Source organism: Dendrobates tinctorius, unplaced genomic scaffold, assembly GCF_039654945.1.
Source record: "Dendrobates tinctorius isolate UK_male_01 unplaced genomic scaffold, ASM3965494v1 ptg000103l, whole genome shotgun sequence".
Classification (NCBI taxonomy): Eukaryota; Metazoa; Chordata; class Amphibia; order Anura; family Dendrobatidae; genus Dendrobates; species Dendrobates tinctorius.
Genome location: NW_027361771.1, coordinates 33,909,280 through 33,930,196, shown reverse-complemented (window position 1 = coordinate 33,930,196; position 20,917 = coordinate 33,909,280). Strand labels below are relative to the sequence as shown.

The window sequence follows — 20,917 nt, the reverse complement described above, 5'->3', positions numbered from 1 at the left end:
CTTATGTCCATCTAGTTCAGCCTATTTTTAGTGCAGCTGTTCTGCATTGTTGGTCCTGGGGAAGGCAAAAAACCCACAGAGTTGAAGCCAATTTTCTCCATAGGGAAAAAAAATTCCTTCCCCCTAAGTTGGGTCAACCATCTACCTATAATATTATGTTATTCGTAACCTATACTGTTACTCACAAGAAAAGCCTCCATTCCTTTCTCAAATTCATTCAGTGAGTTGGTCATCACCACTTCCTCAGGAAGAGAATTCCAGAGCCTCACTGCTCTTACCGTGAAGAACCCTCTTCTATGCTGGTGCAGAAATTGTCTTTCCTACCTGGCAGCCGGCGACACACTGACAGGAGTGTGTAATTGCTCTGTGGTAAAGTTCACCGGACTTCATCAGCTGAAGAGACCTGGTGACTCTTTTACGGCACTACTGCATGAGAAAGTTCTTACGCAGCAGCACCATCAGTGAGATCATCGGGGTTCATCAACTGATCAACTCCGGTGAAATTTCTCACCGCAGCTCAGCGCTACACACTGCAGGAATGATTACCTTTTGTGTCAGTGTGTAGCCTGCTGTCCTTGAGAGCAGTTGCATCAGTGACTGCTCTCAAAGTCTTCAGAATTGTCGTGGGACATTATGGATAATCTCTTCACTTCGGAGAGGTGAGGAATATTGTGGTTTATTATATTTTTTAATTTACAGAAGATGTTGGCTTCAGTGGACTGGGTGATGATGTGAGTATGGTTTAATTTAGAGTCATTAAAGGACTCACATTATTTAAAATAAAGAACTTTATTCTGGATGTGTGCTTTTTTTATACAACATAACTATGGTGATGATAATGGGGGCGTCTTATAGACACCTCTCCACTAATCTCTGAGCTTGATGTCACCTGACATTACAAAGTTGATATCAACCCCTCCAACTAGCACCTCGCTTGCCAATGCACCAGGGCAAGTGGGAAGAGCAAGGCTAAGTGCCAGAATTGGCGCATCTTATGGATGCGTCTTTTCTGGGGTGACTGAGAGCTGATATTTTTAGTCAGCCTATTAATATCAACCCACAGAAGTGTGCCTAGCCTTTGCTGGTTGTTATTTATAATGGGACCCTACGACATTTTTTTGGAAGGGTCCCCCATTTTAATAACCAGTAGAGGCAAAGTGTACAGCTGTGAGCTGATATTAACCCCTTCATGACCCAGCCTATTTTGACCTTAATGACCTGGCCATTTTTTTTGTGACGTAATAACTCAGGAACGCTTCAACGGATTCTAGCGATTCTGAGATTGTTTTTTTCATGAGATATTGGGCTTCATGTTAGTGGTAAATTTATGTCGATAATTTTTGCGTTTATTTGTGAAAAATTTGGAAATTTGGTGAAAATTTTGCAATTTTCACATTTTTAATTTTTATTCTATTAAACCAGAGAGTTATGTAACACAAAATAGTTAATAAATAACTAATTTCCCACATGTCTACTTTACATCAGCATAATTCTGGAAATAAAAGTTTTTTTTTGTTAGGAAGTTATAAGGGTTAAAAGTTGACCGGCGATTTCTCATTTTTACAACAAAATTTACAAATCCATTTCTTTAGGGACCACCTCACATTTGAAGTCACTTTGAGGGGTCTATATGGCTGAAAAGACCCAAAAGTGACACCATTCTAAAAACTGCATCCCTCAAGCTGATCAAAACCACATTCAAGAAGTTTATTAACCCTTCAGGTGTTTCACAGCAGCAGAAGCAACATGGAAGGAAAAAAATGAACATTTAACTTTTAGTCACAAAAATGATCTTTTAGCAACAATTTTTTTTATTTTCCCAAGGGTAATGGGAGAAAGTGGACTTCAAAAGTTGTTGTCCAATTTGTTCTGAGTACGCTGAAACCCCATTTGTGGAAGGGAACCACTGTTTGGGCGCACAGCAGGGCTCGGAATTGAAGGAATTCCGTTTGACTTTTTGAATGGAAAATTAGCTCCTGTCGTTAGCGGGGACACCATGTCGCGTTTGGAGAGCCCCTGTGTGCCTAAACATTGGAGCACCCCCACAAGTGACCCCATTTTGGAAATTAGACCCCCCAAGGAACTTATATAGATGGATAGTGAGCACTTTGAACCCCCAGGTGCTTCACAAATTGAGCCGTAAAAATGAAAAAGTACTTATTTTTCCCAAAATGTTTTCTTTTAGCCTACATTTCTTTCATTTTACATGGGCAACAGGATAAAATGGATCCTAAAATTTGTTGGGCAATTTCTCTTGAGTACACCGATATCTCATATGTGGTCATAAACCACTGTTTGGGCGCACGGCAGGGCTCTGAAGGGAAGGAGCGCCATTTGCCTTTTTGAATGGAAAATTAGCTGCAATCGTTAGCGGACACCATGTTACGTATGGAAAGTAATAAGTGTATGTCAGGTTGGTGTGTGGTGTGGTGTAGTGTACGTCAGGTTGGCATGTGTGGTGTATACTACACCACACGTACACCAACCTGACGTGTACTACACCACATGTACACTACACCACACACCAACCTGTCGTACATTATGCCACACACACCAATCTGACACCCTATGTGAGGTTGGTGTGTGTGGTGTAGTGTACGTCAGGTTGGTGTGTAGTATACACCACACATACACCAACCTGACGTACACTACAACACAAACACCAACCTGACGTACACTATACCACACCACACACACCAATCTGATGTACTGTATGTCAGGTTGGTGTGGTGTAGTGTAGTGTATGTTAGGTTGGTGTGTGTGGTGTAGTGTACGTCAGGTTGGTGTGTGTGATGTTGTGTATGTCAGGCTGGTGTGGGTGAGTTCTGTAGTGGAGTGTCAGGATGTGTTTAGTCCACGGACGTGTGATGAATTCTGAAGCATTCATTCAAACACAGTGCAGGTGTTTCAGGATACGTTTCACATTGGAAACAAGTTGTTTTTCTTGTCCCCCTTTTATAGCACACCCGACACCTTTTTCTTACTTTCCCCTCCCTGGGAAAATGTTGCCCTGGTACCATACGGGAAACTTGAGTTCCTGGGGTGCACTCCGTCCTTGTCTCCAAAAATCATGGCCTTTATCACTGCCTCCTGGAACTGAAGTAAGGTGTTGTTGTTCTGGTCTGCACATCATGATAGTACGTATGCGTTATACAGTGCCACTTGTACGATGTGCACAGCCAGTTTTTTATACTACACCTTCGCCTTTCGCATGACACTATAGGGCTGGAGGACTTGATCAGAAAGATCAACTCCCCCCTTGTGTTTGTTGTAGAATCAATCATAGAATCGTAGAGTTGGAAGGGACCTCCTGGGCCATCTGGTCCAACCCCCTGCTCAAAGCAGGATTCGCTAAATCATACCAGTTAGATGTCTGTCCAGCCTCTGTTTGAAGACTTCCATTGAAGGAGAACTCACCACTTCTCGTGGCAGCCTGTTCCACTCATTGATCACTCTAACTGTCAAAAAGTTTTTTCTAATATCTAATCTGTGTCTCCTCCCATTCAGCTTCATCCCATTGCTTCTAGTCTTTCCTTGTGCAAATGAGAATAAAGTTGATCCTTCTACAATGTGACAGCCCTTTAGATATTTGTAGACAGCTATTAAGTCTCCTCTCAGTCTTCTCTTTTGCAAACTAAACATTCCCAAATCCTGCAACCTTTCCTCATAAGACAGGGTTTGCAGACCGGTCACCATTCTGGTCGCTCTTTTCTGAACTTGCTCCAGTTTGTTGATGTCTTTTTTAAAATGTGGTGCCCAAAATTGGACACAATATTCCAGATGAGGTCTGACCAAAGAGGAGTAGAGGGAAATAATTATTTCACGTGATCTAGACTGTATGCTTCTGTTAATACATCCTAGAATTGCATTTGCCTTTTTTGCTGCTGCATCACACTGTTGACTCATATTCAGTCTGCGATCTATTAGTATACCCAAGTCTTTTTCACATGTGCTGTCACTTAGCCCTATTCCTCCCATTCTATATATGCTTTTTTCATTTTTATTGCCCAGATGTAGTACTTTGCATTTCTCCCTGTTAAAAACCATTCTGTTAGTTGCTGCCCACTTCTCCAGTTTATTTAAATCTTTTTGAATCCTCTCTCTCTCTTCTCTAGTATTAGCTATCCCTCCTAGCTTTGTGTCATCAGCAAATTTAATCAGTTTACCCTCAATTCCTTCATCTAAATCGTTGATAAAGATGTTGAACAATACAGGGCCCAGGACAGAGCCCTGTGGTACCCCACTTGAGACATTCTTCCAACTGGATGTGCAGCCATTTACGACCACTCTTTGGGTCCGATCACTAAGCCAGTTATGAATCCACCTAACAGTTGCCTTGTCCATTCCATACTTAGTCATTTTTTCAATAAGGATTGTATGAGAGACTTTGTCAAATGCTTTGCTGAAGTCAAGATATACTATATCTACAGCATTTCCTTGATCCACCCAATCAGTAATACCATCATAGAAGGAAATTAAATTAGTCTGACATGACTTATTAGTTACAAACCCATGCTGACTTTGTTTAATCACTTCATTCTTATCCAGGTATTGACATACATGTTGTTTAATAATTTGTTCAAAGATCTTTCCTGGTATAGAAGTCAGACTCACCGGCCTATAGTTGCCTGGGTCCACCTTCTTCCCCTTTTTGAAGATAGGAACAACATTTGCTCTTCTCCAGTCTTCTGGCACTTCTCCTGTTCTCCAAGAATTTTCAAAGATTATGGAGAGGGGTTCAAAAATTTATTCTGCTATCTCCTTCAGTACTCTGGGGTGTAATTCATCTGGACCTGGAGACTTGAATACATTTAGGTTAGCTAAGTGTTTCCTCACTATCTTTCTGTTTATAGATATCCTGGATTCTTCTATTCCCTTAATAGGACAGTGAATAACAGTTGATGTTACATTTCCTTTCTGAGAGAAAACAGATGCAAAATAGGAATTTAAAAGTTCAGCCTTCTCAACATCCTGTCTTACCATTTCATCATTTTCATCCTGTAAAAATCCTATAGCATCTTTGACTTTTCTTTTACTTTTGACATATCCCCAAAATCCTTTATTATTGCTTTTGACATCTCTTGCAAGCCTCAATTCATTTTCAGCTTTAGATAATCTGATTTGTGCCTTGCAGGTTCTGCAGACAGCATTATATTCTTCTTTAGATATGCCTCATTCTTTCCATTTTATAAACATTTTTTGCTTCCTTTTTAGCATGTGCTTAAGTTCTGTGTTCATCCATCCTGGTTTCCTTAAATGCTTCCTATTCTTCCCTCTTTTCGGAATTGTTAACAACTGTGCTTTGAGAATTTCATTTTTCAAGATTTCCCATCCTTCCTGGACATTTTTGTCTTTAAGGATATCCAGCCATTGGATCCCTCCAATTCTCTTTCTGAATCCCTTAAAATCTGCCTTTCTGAAATCTAACCTTGACGTCTGAGTCTTCACAGGTCTTCCGCCTCTAGTTATCCAAAATTCTAAAATAGCATGGTCGCTACCTCCTAGGGTCCCAGCCACTTTTACCTCCTCAACCATTTCCTCCCTGTTTATAAGGATTAGATCCAAGGTAGCAGTTCCCCTTGTTTTCTCCTTTACCTTTTGGAAGATAAAGTTGTCAGCAAGAGAGGATAAGAATTTCCTTGACCTGTTAGTTTTGCCTGAGAGAGATTCCCAACAAATGTCTGGATAGTTGAAATCTCCCATGACAACTATGTCATATTTTTTGGAGAACTTGGCCATTTGATGCATAAAGAGTTCATCCATATCTTCAGCTTGCACAGGCGGCCTGTAGTAAATGCCTACAATGGTGTCCTTTCCATTGTTCTGTCCTTGTATTCTTACCCAAACAGTTTCCACAGAACTCCCAGTCTCTGAAGCTTCAATCTCTGTGCAGATATACGCATTTCTAACATACAATGCGACACCCCCTCCTCGTTTATCAAGTCTGTTTCTTGCAAATAAGTTGTATCCTTCTAGTCTTGTATTCCAATCATGTGTATTGTCCCACCAAGTTTCAGTGATTCCAATGACATCATATTTCTTTTCCTGTGTTAGTAGTTCCAATTCTCCTTGTTTGTTGCCCATGCTTTGTGCATTAGTATAGAAACATTTTAGTTTGTGATTGGTTTCTCTTTCTCCAATATTTTTTTTAATTAGATTCTTTCGTCTTTGTTCTTCCTTTCCACTTCTAATAGCAGAGTTCTCAGTAGCATTTGTCAGGTGTATGGCTTTTTCTGGTCTTTTGCTTCCCTTCCCATGTTGTTCTAGTTTAAAGATCTCCTTACAAGTGTAGCAAGGCGACTTCCAAATACCTGCTTTCCAGTCTTCGTAAGGTGCACCCCATCTCTAGCAAGTAGTCCATCGTATAAGTAGTTCACTCCGTGATCCAGAAATCCAAATCGTTGCTGACGGCACCATCGACGTAGCCAGTTGTTCACCTGCAGAATCTTATTCCACCTCCTTGTTCCATGGCCATCCACTGGGAGGATGGAAGAGAAGACCACCTGCGCTCCCAGTTCTTTCACTTTCTTGCCTAAGTCTTCAAAGTCTCTGCAGATGGTTTCCAGGTCGTTTCTTGCGGTGTCATTTGTCCCCACATGTAGTAGCAGGAATGGGTAGTCATCTGTAGGTCTGAAGAGTCCTGATATCCTGTCAGACACATCTTTAATTTTTGCACCTGGAAGACAGCACATTTCTCTTGAAGTTATATCCGGTCTGCAGATAGCGGCCTCTGTTCCTCTCAACAGGGAATCCCCCATGACCACCACTCTCCGTTTCTTCTTCACAACATTTTTCTTTCTCCATCCAGGAGGACTCTGAAGGCGTACAAGGTTGCTGTTTGTTGGCAAAGTCTTATCCTGATGTATTTCTTCATCGTTTTCCTGCGTGAGAGCCTGGTACTGGTTTCTGAGCAGTATGGGTGCTGACTGCCTCCTGATCCTCCTGCTTCTCTGGGTCACATGTCTCCATTCCTCTGTTTCTTCAGGTGCACTTCGAATTTCTTCTCTTTCTGTAACATGAAGAGATAATTCTGCTCTGTCCAAGAACTCTTCACCTTCCTTAATGATCTTCAACGTAGCTAACCTCTCTTCGAGATTTTGCAACTTTTCCTCCAACAGGGTCACAAGCTTGCATTTGTGGCATGTGAAGTTTGGCTTTTCCACTGGTAAATCTGTGAACATGTAGCAAGAAATGCAGCTCACCAAATGGCTCCTGGCCTCTTCCATCTTGAGATTTCTTAAAAAGATGAAAGATGAGCCAAAATTCTCCGATTTCCTCTTTTCAGCTGCAACGGCCAAAACCCAGTGATCGTTGAGCTCGCGGAGACTCTTCACTTATCCCAGAAGGCACTGGGAATATGCAAATGATCTCCTCAAGACTCTTCCCCTGGTTTCTCCGATTTCCTCTTTTCAGCTGCAACGGCCAAAACCCAGTGATCGTTGAGCTCGCGGAGACTCTTCACTTATCCCAGAAGGCACTGGGAATATGCAAATGATCTCCTCAAGACTCTTCCCCTGGTTTCTCCGATTTCCTCTTTTCAGCTGCAACGGCCAAAACCCAGTGATCGTTGAGCTCGCGGAGACTCTTCACTTATCCCAGAAGGCACTGGGAATATGCAAATGATCTCCTCAAGACTCTTCCCCTGGTTTCTCCGATTTCCTCTTTTCAGCTGCAACGGCCAAAACCCAGTGATCGTTGAGCTCGCGGAGACTCTTCACTTATCCCAGAAGGCACTGGGAATATGCAAATGATCTCCTCAAGACTCTTCCCCTGGCACAGTCCGGTTTGTGGACCTGTGCTGGGGTACCTCGAACGGTGGTAGCCGTGGTGCTGGGACCATGGATTGTTGTCAAGAAAAAGACGTCTCTTTTGTCATTGAATTTGACCACAAGCATGTGCCACTACATTGGGCTTGGATCTCACCTTTTGGGAGAGCCTGCTCAATTAGCGACAAAGGGAGACCCCTCTGGTTTCTGCGCACAGTACCGCAAGCAACGGTAGCTCTGGCAGAGAGGGATTGAAAGAGTGGGATGCTTGTATAAAAGTTATCAACGTACAGATGGTAACCTTTTTTTTTTTTTTTTTAAACTCTTTTTATTAAAGAATTCCACATCATAGTATATCAAAAAGAACATTACAATATAGAGTCAGAGTTATTCATAGTGACATAACCATGATATCATATTTCAGTAATAAGAAACAAACAAAACAGTTACAACGCAATATTCTTACACAGTACAGTATACCATTCGTTGCATCTTTTAGCTTACAGGGTCTATTTAGGATCCATGAGCTCGTATCAGGTCTGATTATAGAAGATACACATTCTAAATTTCACAAAAATCAAAGCTTGCATGGTCTAGAAGTGACATCACACCATATCTCGAAATCGAAGAGACCATATCATTAGGAGCCAATTGTGTCAAAGGGGAGTCACACCACCTTTCCCAAATCCTGTGGAACTTTTGGGGACATTTTCTGTTTTTACATAATATGTTCTCGTAAGGAATTATGTCATTTACCAATTTCTTCACAGATGGTAACCTTTATCAAGCAGTGGGTGGACCAAATCCCACACTATTTTCCCACTCACCCCAAAGCAGGTGGACATTCTGGGGGCTGGATCTTGGTGTCCTTTCCTTGGTAAACTCTAAAGCTGAGAGTGCACCCTGAGGTACTCTCACACAGCTTATAGAGTTTTATCCCGTACCTCGCCCTTTTGCTGGGCAGGTACTGACAGAACTGAAGCCGCCTTTTGAAGTGGATGAGAAATTCATCCACACAAATTTCCCTTTAGGGAATGTACACTTCAGCAAACTTGTTGCTGAAGTGTTCGATGACCGGCCAAATTTTGAACAGTCTTATCAAAATTCAGGTCATCGTGGGGAAGGCTGTCAGTATTGTCCCTAATATGGAGAAACTTATGAATCACCTTAAAACGTTTGCGAATCATAGCCATACCAAATACTGGAGTTTGATGTAAAATATCATTCCTCCAGTATTGGCGAATTTCCGTTTTTTTCACAATCCCCATGTGAAGGACCAGTCCCCAATATTTCATCATTTCTACAGAGTTAACGGGACTCCAAGTAGAAAATGATGAATTCGGGTTTTCAGCAAAAAATTGCTGGGCATACAAGTTTGTTTGCTCCACCATGAGACTGACAAGTGACTCCGAGAAATAGACTTTGAAAAAGTCTATTTCCCTGAAGTTGGCAGTCTCGAACTGGAATCCTGATAGGGGAACGAAATCAGGAATCTGTGGAGCAAAATTTTCAGGGATGAGGGTCCAGACCGGGGCACTAGTGCTAGGTTGGGTGTGACTAGCACTAGGTTGGGGGTTACTCACACTTGACTGTGGGTCTTCTCCCCCAGCCTCTGGCTCTTCCTCCCTGGGCTCCGGACGATTTCTCGTCCTGCGACATCTTGCGGTGGTAAGTCTGTGTCGCTGGAGGAAGAGTGGGAGGAATAGAGAAAAGTGAGGTCCTCTCCCTCACTATCAGTTTCAGAGGCAATAATGTCATATGCCTCCTCAGCTGAGTACACCCTTTGTAACTGGGATGAGCGGGACATTGTGCATGTGTGTATAAAAAATCTAAACTTTATTATAGTGTGTGCGTGTGTTTGTGCAAGTGTTTGGTGAAACTTTCTACTGCAGGAGGAGGCTGTCAGGCATTGGGGGCTGTCAGGCGCGGGGGGAAGGAGGGGGCTGTCAGGCGCGGGGGGGGGCAGGAGGAGGCTGAGGAGATGCAGCAGCGGATGGAGCCGGCAGCAGCAGCACGTGATCAGGGAGTGATTGGAGTGATCACTGGGGCGGGGGGGGGGTGATCACTGGAGGCAGGAAAGGGCTGTCAGGTGCAGGGGGCAGGAGAGGAGCAGAGGAGGAGATGCAGATTGAGCCAGCAGCAGCAGCAGTAGGTGGTCAAGGGGGCAGCGGATGATTGGGGTGATCACTAGGGTGGGGGAGGAGGGGGCTGTCAGGCACAGGGGGGCAGGAGGGGAACAGAGGATGAGATGCAGATGGAGCCGTCAGCAGGTGATCAGGGGGTGATTGGGGTGATCACTGGGGCGGGGGATGATCACCAGGGAAGGAGGGGGCTGTCAAGCGCGAGGGGGGCAGGAGGGGAGTAGAGGACGAGATGGAGCCGGCAGCAGCAGCTGGTGATCAGGGGGGGGCAGGGGGTGATTGGGGTGATCATTGGGGGGTGTGATCACCAGAGGAGAAGGGGGCTGTCAGGTGTGGGGTGGGCGGGCAGGATGGGAGCAGAGGGAGAGATGCAGATGGAGCCGGCAGCAGGTGATCAGGGGGGCAGGAGGGTGATCACCAGGCGAGGAGGGGGCTGTCAGGCGTGGGGGGGGAGGGGAGCAGAGGATGAGATGCAGGTGGAGCGAGCAGGGGATGATCAGGGGGGCAGGGGGGAGGGAGCGGAGGTTGGGGGAAGGGGAGGGCAGCAAACTGGATGTCGTTTCTATTCTATACAGTCGGGTCCTGCTGTGATTTTACTGTATGCGGCAGATGAAATGTCGAGTTTTTTAAGAACATGGGTGTTTAAAAATCTGACTGCACTCACATGGTCAGTATGCCGGCTGTTGTTTCTCTCGCACCAATTGACTTGCATTGATGAATCTCGTCCGATATACAGGACAATCGCAGCAGGCTACAATTTTTTTCTCATTCCGAATTTAGCTGAGAAAAAAAATCGCAGATTAGCAGGGACTCATTGATTAACATTGATCCGAGTGCAATCCAATTTTTTTTTATCAGACAATTTGAAATTTTTATTGATACCATATTTATTTTTAGTTGAAAATGCTCAATAAGCACATCTAATGTCCTGGTACACACACACACACACATATTATCTAAAATGATGTCACTTAACCCCTTCATGACCCAGCCTATTTTGACCTTAATGACCAGGCCATTTTTTGCAATTCTGACCAGTGTCCCTTTATGAGGTAATAACTATGGAACGCTTCAACGCATCCTAGCGATTCTGAGATTGTTTTTTCGTGACATATTGGGCTTCATGTTAGTGGTAAATTTAGGTCGATAATTTTTGCGTTATTTGTGGAAAGAAAAGGAAATCTGGCGAAAATTTTGAAAATTTTGCAATTTTCACATTTTGAATTTTTATTCTGTTAAACCAGAGAGTTATGTGACACAAAATAGTTAATAAATAACATTTCCCACATGTCTACTTTACATCAGCACAATTTTGGAAACAAAATTTTTTTTTCGTTAGGAAGTTATAAGGGTTAAAAGTTGACCAGCGATTTCTCATTTTTACAACAAAATTTACAAAACCATTTTTTTAAGGGACCACCTCACATTTGAAGTCACTTTGAGGGGTCTCCCAAAAATGACACCATTCTGAAAACTGCACCCCTCAAGCTACTCAAAACTACATTCAGGAAGATTATTAACCCTTCAGGTGCTTCACAGGAACTAAAGCAACGTGGAAGGAAAAAATGGACATTTTAATTTTTCCAACAAAAATTTTCTTTTAGCATCAATTTTTTCATTTTCACATGGGTAACAGGATAAAATGGATCCTAAAATTTGTTGGGCAATTTCTCCTGAGTACACCGATACCTCATATGTGGTCATAAACCACTGTTTGGGCGCACGGCAGGGCCCAGAAGAAAAGGAGCACCATTTGACTTTTTGAATGGAAAATTAGCTCCAATCGTTAGCGGACACCATGTCGCATTTGGAGAGCCCCTGTGCGCCTAAACATTGGAGCTCCCCCACAAGTGACCCCATTTTGGAAACTAGACTCCCCAAGGAACTTACCTAGATGTGTGGCGAGCACTTTGAACCCCCAAGTGCTTCACAGAAGTTTGTAACGCAGAGCAGTGAAAATAAAAAATCTTTTTTTTTCCTAAAAAATGATTTTTTAGCCAGCTATTTTTTATTTTCACAATGGTAACAGGAGAAATTGGACCACAAAAGTTGTTTTCCAGTTTGTCCTGAGTACGCTGGTACTACGCTGGTACCCCATATGTGGGGGGGCACCACTGTTTGGGGACACGTCGGGGCTCGTAAGCGAAGTAGTGACGTTTTGAAATGCCAACTTAATGGAATGGTCTGCGGGCATCATGTTACGTTTGCAGAGCCTCTGATGTGCCTAAACAGTGGAAACCCCCCACAAGTGACCCCATTTTGGAAACTAGACCACCCAAGGAACTTATCTAGATGTGTGGTGAGCACTTTGAACCCCCAAGTGCTTCACAGAAGTTTATAACGCAGAGCCTTGAAAATAAAAAATAATTTTTTTCCTCAAAAACTGACTTTTTTAGCCCGCAATTTTTTATTTTCACAAGGGTAACAGGAGAAATTGGACCCCAAAAGTTGTTGTACAGTTTGTCCTGAGTACGCTGGTACCTCATATGTGGGGATAAATCACTGTTTGAGCACACGTTGGGGCTTGGAATGGAGGGAGCGCTGTTTGACTTTTTGAACGCAAAATTGGCTGGAATAAATCATGGCACCATGTGCGTTCGGAGACCCCGTGATGTGCCTAAACTGTTAGGCGTCGGATTCCTGCAGCTGCACAGCGGAAATCCAGAGCCATACATCTAGCGGTCTCCCATTCCTTTCTGACCTCTCAGGGACCTGCACAGCAATCTCGGCGATCCAGGCGCCCTGCTCAGACCAGCTCTCTGGGTCTGGATGTTGCTACCACCTCTGGACCAGCAGTGGTAGCGCAACCTGCTTTGCAGGAAACCACTCCAGAGGCTAAGTCCTCTCGCCGCGCTACTGGGCATGGCTATGTGTGAATGGTGACGGATGTATGATTCTGGTGACTGACTCATTATGAAACCCCTTCCCTCTGATATTACGCATGTGGATAGGGAATTAGAGTTATAGTCAGCGCCAGCCAGTGGCAAGCCATACGCCACAGTGCATACCGCACCGCTACACTAGCGTCCGATAGTATGATGCCTCACGGCACTGTCGTACAGAGGCTGTAGTTACCGCCGCGCTGCAGTTAGCAGCACTTACTGGCGTCCACGGTAGCGACGCCGCACGCACGGTAGGTCAAGACGGGCACCGACCTCTGCCTTGGGCCGTGTCCTGTGACCATATACTGTGTGTGCACGCCAGCTGAGCCCTGTGAAGCTAACAGTCTCGGCGTTTATGTTTTATTCGTACTAAAGCGCCTCTGCTCAGCCCATTTTCCTACCTCCGTTTGTGTTTTCATCTTGTCTCACCGACAATATATGTTTGGGGGCTATCTATTCCTTTGGGGTCTGCTCTGGGGCAGTTTAGATTTCCCCTTTCTTGCTTTAGGCTTATTTAGTTCTCTGGCTGTGTCGAGGCGTCTAGAATCATCATAGGTACGCTCCACGGCTACTGCTAGTTGTGTGGATTGGATCAGGGGTCTGCAATCCGCTTAGTTACCAACCTCTCTGGTTTTCTGTGGCTTGGTCTTGCTCTCCTCCTCGGTGACCCAATCATAACACCTACCCCTAATTCTAACCCTAACCCTATTTCTAACCCTAACCCTATCTCTAACCCTAATTCCAACCCTAACCCTAATACAACCCTAACCCTAATTCTAACCCTAATGGAAAAATAAAAATATTTTTTTCATTTTATTATGTGTGCCTATCTATGGGGATGGTAAACGGGGGGTGTATTTACTTTGTTCTTTCATTTTGATCACTGTGAGAGTTTATAACAGTGATCAAAATGAAAAATGAATGGGAAGCCGGCAAATTCATGGGTACCGCCATCTTGGAATGGCAGGTACACTGCGCATGCGCCCACCATTTTCCAAGATGGCGGCGCCCATGATCGAGGACGGCGGGACCCCGGGAGCCACAGCAGGATGTCGGAGGTACCGGGGGGTGAGGGGGGGGTCGGAAGGTGGGAGGGAGCGGAGGGAAGGGGAGGGGGAGCAGATGATGACGGCGGCGACTGATCGCCGCCGTCCGTCGGTGTCGGGGGCCGATCGTCCCCGCCAGTCAGTGGGGGGGGGGTCGGGTCTCGGTGTACAGCCATGTCCAATGCTATTGCAGCATCAGCCATGGCTGGATTGTAATATTTCACCAAATTTCATTGGTGAAATATTACAAATCGCTCTGATTGGCTGTTTCACTTTTAGCAGCCAATCAGAGCGATCGTAGGCACGTGAGGGCTAAGCCACGCCCACTGGGGTTAACTGTTAAGTGTCCTCTGTGTGTGGGTCGGGTGACCTTTCAGTGACCCCGGTCACCCGACCTGCAGGGGGGCAATCAATTCATGACGCCACATAGGCGTCATGGGTCGTATTGGCACGACTTTTCATGACGCCTACGTGGCGTCAAATGTCGGGAAGGGGTTAATGATCACGTCACGTGTAAAACATGCATAGTCATTGTGTGTGTGTGTCTCTTGCAGATATGATCAGTACCGAAAATCAGTCTGAGCGAAGTCCCAGTTCTCTACATTTCCAGGATTTTTCAAAGCTAAATGAATGTGTCCCACAAGATCATCAGGTAAACTGAGCTGAAGTCTTGCCACATATTAAAATATCATTAACAGTAACTCATTTAACAAAAGGGTTTTTTTTTATCTTACTAATGATTTACCAACAGGTGGCGCTATAGACTTCAAGTCCTATTTTTCTCTGAAGAGGCAATTTGCATAATGATTTACAATAATTTTTCTTATCTGTTTAGGGTGAAGCAATTTTTGATATTAAAGTTGAAGTAAAAGATGAAGTAGAAGAGGAGCCTTTCATGAAGGCAGATTACCAATGTAAGAAGGCGGAGAAGTCGACTAACGTGTAACTAAACTTATAGATGTGTTCTTTTCTAGAAATATGAAGTCTAGTAGATTGGTGGAGGTTCGGATCTTGAAACACTATCTATTGCTCAAAAGACTGTACAAAAGCGCCCTGGCGTGTACTCATTGGCAAGGGTATGGTCTGTACATATTGCTTTGAGGTTGCTTATACAGGAGTGATTTAGAGTAATTAATGGGGATCTTTGGTTCCTTACTGATCTATTTAAAAAAAAAATCTTAATATTTAGTTAGAGGTGTTTTGAGAGTCAGCTAGATATCATTGGTTCATTGCACATGAATATTAGAACTCACTGTTTGCTTTTCCTACAGGTGAATTTAGTCCAAGAAATCCACCCGACGGACATCTCAGGTTTCTGTATTCCCACAGTTATCCAGAAGAGGATCATAATATCCCACAGAATTATCAGGTAGATGGATTAAAATTGTGGCAACCTCCTGGTCATTGAAAGATGTAGTCTTAGATTTTTGCTGTTTTTTAGAAGAATAAGTTGAACTTCTCCAAATGTCTTCTCAGTTGTACATATGTCAAATCAGGGTGAAGAACTCTCGGATTCAAAAGTGGAGAGAATATCGGATGAAGAGGGGGCGTTTGTGAAAGGAGTGCAGCTGTGGAATGAGGAACAAATTCCAGTATTTCTTGGCACAGGTTAGTAATAACCATAGGGGATAACCCTAAGTAGACTACTCCTTCACCAATATCAACACAGACTGACAGAATTGAATTATTTTGTTTCCTTGTCCAATGTTTGCAAACATTTTTTTTCCTAAGCATGGATCTTCTCGAAATAATAAACTGAGGCAGTGATCAGGTGACTAGAACAGCATGTCATCTAACCGCTGCAACCTATCACAGGATTCGCTTGTCCTGTCAAATCCGTATGGTGCAAACAGCACTTACAGAGTGGTGTTGACTGGATCCATGGGGATGATGGAAGGTGAGTGCTACCATTTATTAATTTGGAAAAGTTCATGCCTAGAAAAAAAAGTTTCAGAGTTGGACACTCCTTTAGGGTAATGTAAGCCTGAATGGTTTTTGTTTAATTTTTTTCATTGGGAATGCTTTTCGACACCCTGGAGGCACGTGTGTTTCTGCCCGAAAAAAGTAATCTGCCCTGCTACACAGGATTCGCTCTCTCAGAAGTCCCTCCACTTGCTTCCTCCGGGTTCTGCATGTGCATACTAGCTAAGATGGTAGCCTCAATGGAAGCAGTTCCATTGGCTCAGTTCCACACCCGTCCTCTAAAACTCTTTCTTCTGTCAAGATGAGAAAAGTCCTCTCGCTCCCTGGACCAACTTGTCACACTTCCTTTCCAGATTCATAAGTCCCTGGATTGGTGGAGATGTTGCCCCCTCATCCTTCACAGAAAATCGTTTCTTCCAATGCTTTGGAAGGTCGTAACAACGGATGTCAGTCTGCTCGGTTGGGAACAGATTTTCAAGACCTATTAGTCCAGGGCAAATGGAACGCTCAGGATTCGTCTCTTCCCATCAACATTCTGGAACTCAAAGCAGTATTCTTTGCTCTTCTTAACTGGCAGAACCTTCTCTCCAGTCGTCGTATACAAGTTCAGTCCAACAATGCCACGGCATCAACCACCAAGGAGGAACTCGAAGTTGAGCATTGATGTCAGAGGTGGCTTAAATCCTGTCATGGGCATAAAGGAACGTACTGGCAATCTCAGCGGTACACATCCCAGGGGTGGACAACTGGGCCGCCGACTGTCTCTGCCAAGAGGGCCTCGTCATCTGTGAATGGTCCCTAAACCCGTTAGTTTTCGACAAGGGTACTTTCTTCGGGCAAAAAAACCTTATCTGCTTATCTGCACTGTGTTTAATAGCATTCCCATGGTTTTCTGTGTCCCCCAATGAAGGCTCAGAGAAAGAGATTTTACATTTGAGTACCCAACATCTTTTCAGTGTGTTTTGGGTGTCTTTTTATTGGCCCTTTTCTGAAGTGTTTTAAAATCCATTAAGCAGATGACTAAAGCATTCATGATTTTTGTCTCAAATACACTTACAAATTGCTCAAAAAGAAGCCCAGGCATCTTTTTATCTTAATTAATGACTTCTGTTGTACATCATATAATGTCTTCCTGGTGTAAAATGCCTGTAGAATGGACAGTTCACATCTCGTAAATGTTTGGTGTCCTTGAAAGCCTAATACAGCTAAAGACACTCAAAAGCTAGAACAAATGAACAGCAAGTAATTTTTCCATTTAAATAAATAGGACAATTCTTTCGAGTGCTTTCTTTAGCACTTTTTTCTGCGTTTTTTTTTTTAGGAGTGAACTTGCTCAAACAAAGGCCTGAAAAAGTCACAGTATGCACATACCATTAGGCGTCCCCTTCACAGGACCATTTTTTCGTCCATATGCGGTCTGTTTTTTAAACGCAAATACAGATCCATGCTCACACATTGTATTCAGTGGAGCCGCACGCACATGTCAGGTTTTTCAGATGGACATCATGGAGGAAATGCGTGCCACACTCGTGCTCACTGATGACATATGGATGACACTCGAGTGATGTTGGTATCATGCGAAGATTAATCAAAAGTTTTGGTGGCTGGGAAAAGCCATAAAGTTAGCGTTTTATCAGGCGCCGGATACTGACTACAATTCTCATCATCCTCGCCTGGGATCAGCGAGACCAGGTGACGCTGATAATAGTTGTAGTCAGTGCATTAAATAAATAAATACAACAATGTGGGGTCCCCCCTATAGTATAAACCAGCTCAGATAAAGCAGACAACAGGCTTCTGTTATCAGGCTAGGACAGTCCATGGTTAATGGCCCATTTCGAGCTCAAAAATAGAAGCCCACAGCCACCCCATAATTGGCACATCACATTAGATGCGCCCATTCCGGCACTTTACCGGACACATCCTAATGTCCTGGTGCGGTGCCATTTGGGGTAATAAATGGGTTTGAAGTCAACTGTGATTTGTCAAAATAACCAGTAAAAACTATGTAGACAGATGTTAGCTGTTATTAATGGGCTGGGATGCTCCATGGATATTGGTCTCTTCCCAGAATAATAACATAAGTTCATAGTCTTGCTTGCCCTCAGCTGGTTATTAGAAATGAGGGGGAGCCGACGCCATTTTTTTCTCCATACACACACAAAGCACTGAATACATATCTCTCTGACATATATCTATCTATCTTAGAACATCTAACACCTAAACATCTGTCATTTGTATTCTTCATTCTATTCCAATGCTTATCACACTGATAGTGCACATGGATTATTGGTTGTAGTTTTGAATTAGATCATTCAGGTTACCATACAACACACTGGAAATATGGGAAAAAATTCCAAGTGTCATGAAATTGTGAAATTGGGGGGGGGGGGGGTTGTTTCCACAGTGCTCATTTTGCAGTAAAAATTTACTTGCAACATGATTCTCTGTTTCTTAAAAAAAACCAAAGTACCGTAACAATTGAAGGGTGTTGGGGGTTATGGTATTTTTCTGTCAATGGACCTATGTGAGGGCTTTTTCCCTGCATGGCAAGTTAATATTTTTATTTGTAACATTTTGGAGTACATAAAATGTTTTGATAACTTTGTATTGCATAGTCAAGGCCTGTTTCACACTTCAGTATTTTGACTTCAGTCCAAATCCATTGTTTTGCAAAAAAAACGGATCCGCCATTTTTTTTGGCCGATCCGTTTTTTTTTCCCATTGACTTGCATTGTGGCGGATTTTGACGGATGGTCATCCGTTGCATCCATTTTTTGACGGATCCGTCAAAAGTTTGGTGTCCGCTGTCTTGAGTGGACGGACAATGAAACTTTTTTGTGTGCGTCAAAAAAGCAGATAGCAACGGATCCGTCGCTGTCCGCCATGCATTATAATGGACACCTATGGGCGGTGGATCCGTTGGCAACCGATAATTGACGGAATTCGGCAATGGATCCGCCTTTTTATACTGAGCATGCCCAAAAGAATTTCCTTTAAAGAATTTTAACCCCATATTCCGTTCTGGCAGCAAAAAAATCTCTCTCTCCTCTCTCGCCTCTCTCTCCTCTCTCTTCTCTCTCTCTCTCTCTCTCTCTCCTTTTCCAGAGTCATGTCACTTTAAATTTATGAAAATTCAGCTAAAAACGGATCCAGTGTCATCCGTTTGTGGCAAAACGGATCAGTTTTTTCACACTCTGGCGGATTTTGACTGACGTCAAAAAACTGAAGTGTGAAACAGGACTTAGGGAGGTGTGGCAACTAAAAAAAAACAATTCTGAGATTTCATTTTTTTTTTAAATCTTTACAGTATTTATCATATTGATTAATCAGTGTTCTATTTTGACAGATATGACTTTTACTAATATAACAATACCAAATATGCTTATTTTTCTCTCTTCTATTATTTCTTTATTTATCTTTATTATTAAAGAGGGAAAAAGTGGGGTGATTTTTTTTTAACTGATTTTCTTGCACAAAGATAGTAAAATATTAAAAATAAAATCAATGAACTGTGTGTCACTCTAATCGTATCGACTTGCAGAATAAAGCTGGACAAACTGTCTTTTATTTTTTAACTTCATGGAATAGTAGCTTAAACGAGTTACTACATATTTTAAAGGGATCCTTCTCAAAGAAAAGCTCCGAGTATTATGTTTAAAAAAATATCTCATATCATTAGGGGATTCCCTCACATACCTTTTTATTTCAGTCATCAGGGTAGAGCTTTTTATCGTTTCAGTCACGGATCAGTCAGTGTCCTGCAACCGGTAAGCCAAACCTCGGTTTCCCTGACTCCGACCCCTCGCTTTCCCTGACTCCGACCCCTCGGTTTCCCTGACTCCGACCCCTCGGTTTCCCTGACTCCGACCCCTCGGTTTCCCTGACTCCCGACTTCACAGCACTGCCTCACTACTGAGCATGTACCGTACATTAAAGTGCTGCAAAGATTCATCTCAGCTAAAATCTCAGATCCTTAGAGCAGGAACAGACATTTATAGGACATTTCATAACTTTCCCAAATTCTTAGGAAAACATTTACAGCACATCCTGCACTGAACTACTGTACCCAATGTATTATGTATTTTAGGAATCAAAGTACCGTATATACTCGTGTTTAAGCCGAGATTTTCAGCCCATTTTTTGGGGCTGAAAGTCCCCCTCTCAGCTTATACACGAGTCATATACCGGGGGGGGGTCGGCGGGGGAGGGGGAGCGGGGGTGTCAGAGATCATACTCACCCTCTGCAGCCCCCCTGCTTGCTCCATGGTACCGCTCATTAAACTCATGAATATGCACATATTTAAGACTAATGAGCGGTACCACGTGACCGCTGAAGCTGGAAGAGCACAGCAGTGCAGAGACCTGCGCCAGAGCTGGCAACGCTGATGAGCAGCAGGAGGTGAGTATACAGTTTGTTTGTTTTTTTGTAACGGAGGCAGCAGCAGCAACATGATGGGGCCACTCACTGTCCTCATTATCTGGGGCCACACACTGTGCAGCAAAACTGGGGCCACTCACTGTGCAGCATTATCTGGGGCCACTCACTGTGCACCCTAGGCTTATACGCGGGTCAATAAGTTTTCCCAGTTTTTTTGTGACAAAATTAGGGGGGGGTCGGCTTATACACGGGTCGGCTTATACACAAGTATATACGGAAGGTCCAAAATGGACTCCGACAGCACAGCCCTGGTATCCTGTTCAAATTATGCTCACCCACAGCATTGTGATTGAATGCCGTGACCGGCCCCACGTCATGGCAACCATCTAGCAAATCCCACGCGTGTGCACTGACACTCTGCTCCACGAGCATGCACAGTGACTCTAGTCTAAACAGCCCCAGCTTCATATCAGATGTGCGCATGCTCTGGAGTGCAGAATGGAGGGGGACAAATGGCGTGCATAGCGTTTGCCCTCACATGTCGTATAGCCACTGACTCACAGTGTGACTCACATGCACACATCTGATATAATCTGGGACTGTACGCCCAGGGCTAGTGCACATGCCCAGGGAGTGGATGGGCAGTTCATATTCATGGGATTTGCTAGGTGATTGCTGTGATGTCGGTCCAGTCACAGCAATCAACCGCAATGCTGTGGGTGTGCATAATTTGAACAGGACATTGATCTGTGACTAAAGTGATAAAGCTCCACCCCCT

The 20,917-nt window shown here is 43.7% G+C and overlaps 1 protein-coding gene across 4 annotated transcripts in view; it reads left to right on the top strand.

Annotated features, from left to right (window-relative positions):
- The window catches only part of LOC141100177 (uncharacterized), a 53,352-nt gene that overhangs the window by 25,238 nt on the left and 7,197 nt on the right, over positions 1-20,917 (top strand). For 2 of the 4 annotated variants that reach the window (XM_073588465.1, XM_073588466.1), the window contains 4 exons: positions 14,390-14,487; positions 14,671-14,749; positions 15,107-15,204; positions 15,332-15,443. In XM_073588465.1, coding sequence (XP_073444566.1) covers positions 14,390-14,487; positions 14,671-14,749; positions 15,107-15,204; positions 15,332-15,443 — 387 coding nt within the window. Of the gene's footprint in view, positions 1-9,876; positions 9,915-10,465; positions 10,960-14,389; positions 14,488-14,670; positions 14,750-15,106; positions 15,205-15,331; positions 15,444-20,917 lie in introns of those variants that run through there. The other 2 variants (XM_073588467.1, XM_073588468.1) reach the window with 2 other exon arrangements.